Below are 9,788 nucleotides of genomic sequence, written 5' to 3'. Positions count from 1 at the left end.
TTTATCCCCAGTACAAGTTTCTTACCTCACTGCCATCCAGCCTATGCCGTCCCATTCCAGAGTAGCCATGGCAGTACTGCACTGTTCAATCCAGCAGGAAGCTGACAGCCAAAGTTACAAGTAATTCCGTGCTTTCTCCTTCTTCTCAATAAAATAAAAGGCCTGACAAGTCCACGTAGACTGCAGTGAGTCTCTTACAACCACAACATCCACTCATAGCACATTTACAGCAATGAAGTCAGGCCCAAGGCAAACAAACAGACTGGATGAGGATCTTTGATACTTTTGTTTTCCAGCTGGCCAAACCCATGTGTTTTGACAATTCCAAAAGCACACTCTAGGAGCACAACACAGCCCAAGCATGTAAGCCAGTCACTTGCATATTCCTCCTCAGCTAGAATTAAGCCTTAGGTCTTGCTGTGGCAACTGGGTCAATGCTGCTCTGCAACTAAACTGCAAGCACTTTATTCCAAAAGGCTTCTGCCAAGAGAGTATTCCTACCCCTGACAAGCCATCTTCCCCAGCAATTTCCACCCATCTGGGATCAAGAAATAAAGCATGCTATCCCCAAGGTTTTTCTACAGAGAGAACAGGACAAGGACATGTCAGCACCAGAAATTTATCACTATCTGCAAGGCACCACCACACATTATCCCTGTCAACAGCTCACAGAATTATCCCAGCAAGCTGGACAAGTAGGGGACAAGCAGGGGATGGATGAGGGTCGGGGCGGGGGGGGATTAGGGGGTGTATATAGAGCCCGTACCAAACATGAACAACTACAAAAGTACAGGCCAGGTTGGATGTAGTCTTGGGTGGCATGGTCTAGTGTGAGGTGTGCCTGCCCATGACAGGGGAGTTGGAACTAGATGGTCTTAAGGTCCTTTCCAACCCTAATTCTATGATTCTATGAAAACACTGTGCTGTTCGCATTGCTGGCACAGGTACCATGAGGGAAGGCAGGACGAGGGCTGCAGCCGCATCCCCCTTGGCTGATGCACAGATCCAAACTGCCTGCTGCCAAATCTGGCTGCACTCACCTTCATTCCACCCTCCCAAAGCTTTCAGAGCTGCCAGTTATCTGAAGGGACCCTACAAGGAAGCTGGAGAGGGACTCTTCGTCAGGGACTGTAGGAGAATTGGTTTAAACTGAAAACAGGGGAGATTTAGGTTAGATATAAGGAAGAAGTTCTTCCCTGTGAGGGTGCTGAGGCGCTGGCACAGGTTGCCCAGAGAAGCTGTGGCTGCCCCATCCCTGGCAGTGTTCAAGGCCAGGTTGGACACAGGGGCTTGGAGCAACCTGCTCTAGTGGAAGGTGTCCCTGCCCGTGGCAGGGGGCTGGCACTGGAGGAGCTTTGAAGTCCCTTCAACCCAAACCATTTTATCATTCTACGATTCTATTCTGCTTTTCCTCTGAAATCACTGATGCAACTGTGCACAAAGGAACCAGCAAAGACAGAAGAGCACCCAGAGCATTGATGCCAGTCTCTCCAAATTCACCATCTCAACAGCCTTCTTTGCCCTAAGCCAAATCAGAGGGAATTTTCTTCTGAAATGCCACAAAAGCCTGCCAGCCGTTGGGGAGCAGAAGGTGAGAAGAGAAGGCAGAGGAGTAGTATTAATACAAAATTTGCTACTTTCACTGCTCTAGACAGAATAAAGCCACAGGGTATCAGCAGTTTTGCCTTTAATCAGGACTAGCACACTCTGACATTTTGAGGCCAATCAGGTACGCTATGAATAAAAAGACACTACTAGAGGGGCAAAACTGAGCTGTGAGAAGTTCCTGCAAGGGGGCATCAGTCCTCTGCAAAGCCCTTCTCTCCAGCCACCCAAGCAGGTCCCACCTTCAGAAGGGAGACCCTTACCACTGCCAAGGTTTGGAAGGGACAAGCTACAAGCAGAACAACTTAGTCTGGAGAACAGTAGATGCACAGTCTGTGCCAACAGCCAACCAAGAGGTCCTCATCCAAGTGACAAAGCAGACCCGTATCCAGCACGGAGCAAAACACCAACTGCTATCCATGGGTTTGCATTCCCCAGTAGACTCCTGGTATCAAGGGGACTTTAAGCTGCACGTAACAAGTACTAAAAACATCCTGTGACACATCAGTGGAGCATACCTACCTCACCTTTACACTCAGCCAACCCAACACAGCAGGTTACAGGGAGGAGAGTGGGTACAGAAGCGATGTCTGTACTCAGGAGACAGTGAGTCAGGTGTCAGGCCAAGTGCTCGCAGTGCATTCAATGCAGTCTGGATTTTCAATCTTTCTTCAGAAAACAAAAACTAAAAACTATTAAGTCAGTTATGTAAAACTTCAGGATTTTTATCTCTTTCAGGTGAGTGGGGACATTGAGGGAAGGAGGAATCCACAATGCAAATGGATCCATTTGAAGCTGAAGCAGAGCTGGTTTTAGGTACAAGCAATTGAAACAGCTGCCCAAGGGGACACTTCTCATCCCTTTAGGCTGTCAGGGAGAACACAAATCAGTCAACATACTGGCTGCTCCAGCCTAACAGCAAGCTCCAAGACAAAGTGGCCACCAGATGCCAAACAGACTCCTAACGTCTTTAGGTATCCCAGCAATCTGCTTTCATCAAGCTGCAAACCTCTGCCTGCAAGATTAAGATTATCCTTAAGAAGAGTTGTTGTTCTGTGCACAGCTTAGAGCCTGGCTCAGCAAAATGCTGAGCTGCCCAGTTTTTGCTTCAGCTCACCTTCCTGCCCATGTGCCAAGGCTCAGAACTGCCACCCTTCCTCTCTCCCAGCCCTGTGTGGTGGGGACAGATCCAACTCAACTCTTCCCTCTGCTGATGCTGACAGGAACAATTCTAACAGGCTGCTCAGAAACAACCTACTTTTTACAGCTTATTCACTAGAATGGTAATCACACTTCACATCCTCACCTCAAACACTGAGGCAGGTTTTCCACTACTGACAAAGCAGTAGGAAACAAAGGAACAAGTGCCCCAAATCACCTTCAAATTCCCAGAGGTTTGTAAAACTATATCCAAGGAGACAGGAATTAATCCTGTGAGTGACGTGACCTTCTGCTCTAAGTCTCTGCTGGAGACTCGGTTCTCACGCAGCTTGAATGAACATTCAAGAGCCAGAAATGGCTAAAAGCCCTTGTGAGAGCAAGAATAAAAGCTGCTTGCAGCGAAACCAGGCTGTGACTGAAACTTCTCCACAGAAGGGGTCTGAATTTTCCCCTCCTGGCCCAGGGGTTGAAGCAGCATAGCATTGACGGGTGGGACAAGGCAGAGCGGACACCCGTGCATCTTGCTTGTGCAAACGGATGTTGTTACATACTTAGTCCAAAACAAGCATAAGCTAAACCTTTTTGACAATGATTACAGGTTGCCACTGATGAAGGCAGTACAGTGCCAGCAAGAAGAGTGTGTGGCTACTCTGCTACAGCATGATGCTGACCGCAATCTGACAGATGCAGATAGCAATACTGCCCTTCATCTTGCTGTTATATCTCCTAATCTGTACATTATGTTACTTGAGCATAATGCTAATATTGATGCTCAGAATAAGAAGGGATATACCCCACTTATTCTTGCTGTCTCCAAACACCAGGAAGAGATAGAAGAATTTATTCTACTACAGACATGTACAGACTGTACACACGTACAGACACATTTACAAACCTAAGCCTGCAGAAGATATAAAGGCAGAGTTTTGTTAAGACACTGATCTGTCTGGTAGCAGGAAGAGAAGAAACATGGAGTTTATCATCACAGCCAAAGAGCAACTGCAGCAAAGCATGTTTCGCTTGTAACCAAGAGGTTCCTAACTAACACAAGGAAGTGTTAGTTAGACCCCCTCTTCACACAAGGGTCCCCACCATCTCTACACAGGATTAATAACAGGCGCTGATGCAAGTGCTGATGCTTTATAGCACAACTCACAGTCTGTAGATTAGCACTGGCCAGGATTTTCCTACGTAGGACAATCAATATGGAATCTGCTTCGTGGCCTGCAGAGACCTGGAAAGAAGGCTCTCATTTCCAGAGGAGCTCAGGTCTGCCACACAGAATGCAGGTATCACGGAAAGAAATTAAGCCCAAGAGCTTTCTGTGGAAGCAGCAGTCCTCTGGGATGACACAAGCGCAACTAGAAAGGGAACAGAAGGTTCCTAAAAGAAGAGCAGCAGCATCCACCTGACAGAACCAACTGTAAAATGTGCCAGAACAAGCCACAGCAGTATTAAGAGAATCCCTCATCGCTCCTTCAGGCTGCACAGGGCAACCTGATAGGAGAGCGACACGTAACAGGAGTTACATCAGTACCAGCAACACATGGCACCTCCTGCTGCCCATCACAGACAGCAGTCATCAGGCTGCAGCTGGGCTTATTTCACAGTTGGTTTTCTTTTTTCTCCTTCCTTTACATTTTCAGACCTGCTTTTAAAGGTGAACCTTTCAGGTACAAAGCCAATTTGAATGCACCAGCTTCTGCAATTTACACTCACTTCCAGTTCCATACCCAGCTGCTGTAAGAAAAATCATCTCCTCCATGCTCAGGGAGACAGCCAGACCTGGAACCCCAGGGACAGCACATCCATCAAGCTCCAGGGCAACACTACACACACTGTCATTTACAGTGGGAATCCTCCCCTTGCTGCCAAACTGAGGGAAATTTCTCAAAAGCAAACCATCCACTGCAATGACTAAGCCAAGGAGTGCAGCTATTACACCAGCCTCTCTTGACAATGCTGCACCCAGAGAAAGGTTTCTGGAGAGGAGGACATGCTTTTGTCAATGGTGACATTAAGCAGCCACCCAGTTTGCAGATGGGGACTACACATCTTTTCAGGACAATAAAGCAAGTCTCCCAGGAGGACAGATCATCCTGGAGTGCAGCAAAGGCTTTAAATGAGTCCCTTCCTTGAAGAAGAGCCCTTTCCACAGGAGACTGCTAATGGTCAGAGCTTAGGGCTTGTGTCCATCCTGTCAATTAGATGTTCTTCTGATCCAACTCTGACCTCGAGTTACTTTTGTTCCAATACATTCTTTTACTGCAGTAAGAAAGGTCTGTTTCCTCCTCTGCAGGATCCCTTCAGCTATACAAAGCTATGTTACAGACTGGGTAACAAGGACTGCTAGAGAGCAGTGTGGAGTGGCAGGGAGGAAAGGGCAGTCACGGATTTTTTAACCGGGATGTGTACATTTGGGGTAAAAAGGCTTTATTAAAAGTGCATGCTTTTCTTTAGAGGTACCAAGAGCAAGGAATCCCCATCTAAGCTCTGGCTGGGGAATGCAGCAGCCTTTGCAACCCCTAGCCCTGTCCATCACTACCCGTCAAGTAGCCAGAAACTGAATGTTCTTCAGCATTTCATCAAAAGCCTCACGGGAAGGTGCTTCGGCGTTCTGGAAGGCCACCTTGATCCGGCTGTAGAGACTGAAGGACTTGAGCTCCAGCCAGATGAATCCGAAGCGGTCGTCATCGAAGAGAACAAACACACCCGGTGTTCGCTCGGGGCTGGTGAAGCCGTGGCCAGCAATAAGCCCCGTCCCGTAATAACTGCAAGAAGAATAGCAAAGAAAAAGATGTGAGAACAGCCGTAACCACCCAACATTTAATAAGAAAATAAAACAAACAACCAAAACTATGATCAAGCCATTGTCAAACACGCTGCCAGGTGCTACAGAACAGCCAGTTTTACACTCAGTTCTTACCACACAGCTCGAAACACTGCTGATACCATTTTAAGTAAAGAAACTCTCCGTTGCTATTTGGAGGTTGCTACTTTTGGCTACTCTTAACTAGCACCTGCACACCAAGGCTCACTTTTTTCTGTAATTCAGCCCAATAATCCATCTGAGATTTATTCCTGCAACTCAAGGATCAACCAAAGCCCAGACAATCCTCACAGAAAAGACATGTTGACAAGGTGACCAGAGAGGCAAACCTTGTGATAAAACATAGGGGAAGAGAGAGAAAGAGTGATCTAAACAGGAAAGTCTAACCGGAGCTGGGGAGGAGTAAAGGTCAGCCTCCAAGCAAGCAGCAGGTGGAGCAGGGTTTTATTCAAACACAACTCAGTTGTGACAGCAGGAGTCTTTGGGGATTAACCAGCTATTGGTAGGTTTTTCCATGAGCACAGATGTTTGGCTCAAGGTCACCTGCCTAAGCCTCAGCTTTTGGGATTTTTTTTCCACACTTCATTTAGCATACTGCTTCACTGACTCCAGGTCCCTTTCAACAAGGCTCTCTGCATACTTGTACCGACTGCTTAGGGTGCTCAGTGCCTTCCAGAGCTGGCCCCAAGGCACCAGAGGCCAGGGAAGGGCGGGAGAGAGCACTGTGTTCTGACAGCCAAGGAACACAAAGGACACACACAGGAACGGGAAGCAGCTTGAACAGATCTTCAAACACACAAACTGGGCAGCTCTGGGAAACAAAACACGCACAAACGAAGGGGAGTGGGTGACTTATGGGAGAGGTGCTCACTTCAGAAGTAACAGGATAAAATCTCGCAAGGAAGCAGGATGGCAGATGACTATGGTGAGAAACAGAGGGAGCAAACAACAGTGTGGAAGGCAGGGCAGCAACAGCACAAAATCTGAGCACAAGGGGCTGGGAGAACCACATTCAGGTAGAGGGCAAGCAAATACAGAACACACCTCAAAGATACACCCTCCCCTTCTGTTTCAAAAAGTGCCTGGCACGACCAGGCTCTAAACCCACCACCCCCCGTTACCAAATTCGGCAGGTCCGGGGATAGTCTTCATTCCTCGATATGACTCCCATGGGCAGCACGAAGGGCTGGGAAGCTGGTGCCTTGTCCTGGGTCGTCCCCTCCGCTCCTGCTGCAGTCTCTTCCCCTTCAGCACCTTCTCCTCCCAAGGGCTTCGCAGCATGCTGGGAGGGATCCTCTTCCTCCTGCCCGTGTTCCTGCTCCTGCTCTTCCCGACGCACCTGCTCCTGGACCTCCAGAACAATGCGAGAGAGCTCACTGAAATCACGAAGGTTCTCGATGTCGGGCAGCTGCAGAGGATGGGCCAGGTCAATCTCCACAGTCTGCTGCCCAGCCGGGATGTTGGGATCTCCCTGCAGACAGGAAACAACAGCTTGGCTGCAGAGATCAGACCTGTATCCTCCCCATGTCCACCATCTGACTTCTACATAGTTCACCCTATTCTATAATCACCAACCTGGCAACAAAAATCCCCTCTTGGACCTTGCCTGTTGTTCCCCGAGATGTCTGCATCATCTCTGCCTTTTACCTCCCAGAAAGAGAATCTTAAATTAAAAGCTGTAAGCTAAGGGTGAAAGAAAAGTCAGAGCTGCAACTGCATTTTGTCAGAGAGAAGGAGCTCACTAGCCTGGCTTTAGTGAAAAGCTGCCAACATTTGGTACCTAATCCTCAGATACATGTAAGTGATCTCCAGTGACCTGCCACCAGCTGCTCACAGAAAGCAACTGGAAGGGAGAGGACAGGAAAAGAGAGCCAGGTGGCACCAGGAGAAACTTAGAAAAGTGGGGTTTAGCTGCTCTGCATGTGTTAAAATTCACCAATGCCATCAATCCCCACAAGCAACAGGATGTGGGGTGACAACAACCTTTCAAGTGTCTCTCCTATGGATCCGTAGCATCAAGAATACTTTAGAAAGCATCTGAGAGAAAGACAAATGCACTCACGGTGATTTTAGTCCCCTTTGCTTTCTTCCCATGAAAGCTCAACATGACAATCTCCAGCCCATGGCTCCCATACGTTCCTTTGAAGAGACCTGGCTTTATAAGGTCATCAGGGCTGCTAGGAGGGAGGTAGATGCGTCGGTATGTCAGGCAGTTACTGTGTAAAAACCAAAATGTTAGAGAGGTTAGAGAGAGTCTGCGCCCCCAGGCAGCTTTGGGATGTTGACAAGAGAGAGGTGGGTTCTGTGTTTTCCACAATACCAACAAGCTTAACAGACTTTGCTTTAGACCTATATAAGCATTCCCTCCCTTCACTTCTCTCTACCCAGTCCTCAGCACACCAGCAGGCTCCAGCAGGAAATCCTTGGGATTTCCAGAGGACCCAAGAGTGAAGCATATTTAAACATCTGCTACAGCGAAGCGGCTGCTGTTATCATAGAAGCATATAATGGTTTGGGTTGGAAGGGACCTTAAAGATCACCTAGTTCCAACTATTAGAAGTTTGGAACAATGGCCTAAAATCCCCCAAGTTGTCCAGAACTGACTGATTTCTGCCTAGCACCCCAAAGCACATTGCTTACTGAGATGGATACTGAGCAGATAGCTTCTTGGGACTGTGGTCATTTGCTCTGTTTCTAAACTAAACACAGTTAAACGTCTGCAAAGCACTGCGCTCCACTGTGTCTTTGCACAGAGCCTACAGAGACACAACATCCCTCTGGCTGTTAAAGCCCATTGCAAGCACCCGATCTTCAGAACAAATGATCCATGTGCTCTCCAAGTTACAGCAGCCTCAGAGCTGGTGTCCTTACTCATATTGGCTGGTGTAGATGAACTTCATTAAGATGAGCTCTTGCATGTGTTCGTGGAAGATGTCTTCCAGGGTCCGACCCCACTCTTCCCTTAGCCAGGTCCGGAATTCCTGCAGCACAAGAAGAGAAAATGGGGAAGATAAAGGCATTTCATTTGTGACAATGATGCACCTCAACAGGATTGCACCTCGTCAGCACGATTTACTGGCAGAGCCACAAAGAGAGCATGTGCTCTGCCACAGACAAGAGGATCATGGCTATATTTGTGAACAAGCACGTGTTGCTACAGAGCTGCCTTGGAAATACACTTAACAAGTAGTGATAATGATAACTGCCCTATACCTGGAAAACACCACAAAATAGAGACATGTGCACCTTCAAACAAATTATAGGTAGAACCAATATGCCTCCTCAGAATAAAAACATAAACATCACCTGTTACTGCAAAGTAGCTGATCTACTACTTCTTTACATCCCAACTAACCTTGCAGTTGCTCATTTGCGTGTGCATAAGCTGACTCCTGTGCCCTATCATGGCATATTAAATGTAGAAAGGGAAGCTTTTAAAAAGCACTAAAGATTTAGGAGGTTAAATCCTGCTGATTTAATACTGATGCATCTAAATCCAAAGGGTGCTTTGAAAACATCTCCTGAAGTACCTCTACACCAGCTCTGACAAGTTAATACCCTACCATGAGTTACAAGTGATAACAGCTTACACTAAGATAGCAGCCTACCAAGTGATGTTCCAACCCTGCTTGCTTTATCTTCTAAAGCCAGATCCTCCAATTACCATAATGCCACGCACATTTAACACAGTGCTTTGAAAGTATTAAAGCATTTCTCATCTGCTTCAGAACCAGAAAACACTTAACTAAACCTTTCACCCAGCTGTTTCCCATTAGCAGACAGACATTTTAAAGCATTTGTTGGAAGCAACTCAAGCATCAGATTTGCCAAGTTTAACTACCTGGCAGCAAACCGCACTACCTGGAACAGGTATTAGCTGAAGGGTTTCATCCTGGCATTTATACGTGGCACCTTAAAACACGTAGTTTGAGTCAGGAATCTATCTTGCTGGGTATAGCTGACACACACACAAGATAAACAATCAAATGAAGCTTTCAAACCCTCAACCAAGACAATAAGCAGCAGAAAGGTGCCCCACTGACAAGTGGGTATTCAAATGCAGCTGGTACTCAATATTAGGCCTGTGTCTGAAAGATCTGAATTACACAGACAGCAATACCATGAGATTAGTGTCTGGCAAGTGCTGCAGGACATACAATGCATGCTGCTGTCTTTCTCTGGATACTTCTAT

The 9,788-nt window shown here is 47.2% G+C and overlaps 1 protein-coding gene across 2 annotated transcripts in view; it reads right to left on the bottom strand.

Annotated features, from left to right (window-relative positions):
- Window positions 1–5,194: 5,194 nt before the first annotated feature.
- Window positions 5,195–9,788, bottom strand: part of FBXO31 (F-box protein 31) — a 13,824-nt gene continuing 9,230 nt past the window's right edge. For both annotated transcript variants that reach the window (XM_010010574.1, XM_010010575.1), the window contains 4 exons: window positions 8,468–8,577; window positions 7,659–7,812; window positions 6,718–7,067; window positions 5,195–5,537 (listed from right to left, as the gene is read on the bottom strand). In XM_010010574.1, coding sequence (XP_010008876.1) covers window positions 5,315–5,537; window positions 6,718–7,067; window positions 7,659–7,812; window positions 8,468–8,577 — 837 coding nt within the window. In that variant the 3' untranslated portion in view covers window positions 5,195–5,314. The remainder of the gene's footprint in view (window positions 5,538–6,717; window positions 7,068–7,658; window positions 7,813–8,467; window positions 8,578–9,788) is intronic.

The sequence above is a fragment of the Nestor notabilis genome, unplaced genomic scaffold, assembly GCF_000696875.1.
Source record: "Nestor notabilis isolate BGI_N333 unplaced genomic scaffold, ASM69687v1 scaffold31162, whole genome shotgun sequence".
Classification (NCBI taxonomy): Eukaryota; Metazoa; Chordata; class Aves; order Psittaciformes; family Psittacidae; genus Nestor; species Nestor notabilis.
The sequence above is the reverse complement of the archived record's forward strand: the minus strand, read 5'-3'. Positions and strand labels throughout refer to the sequence as shown.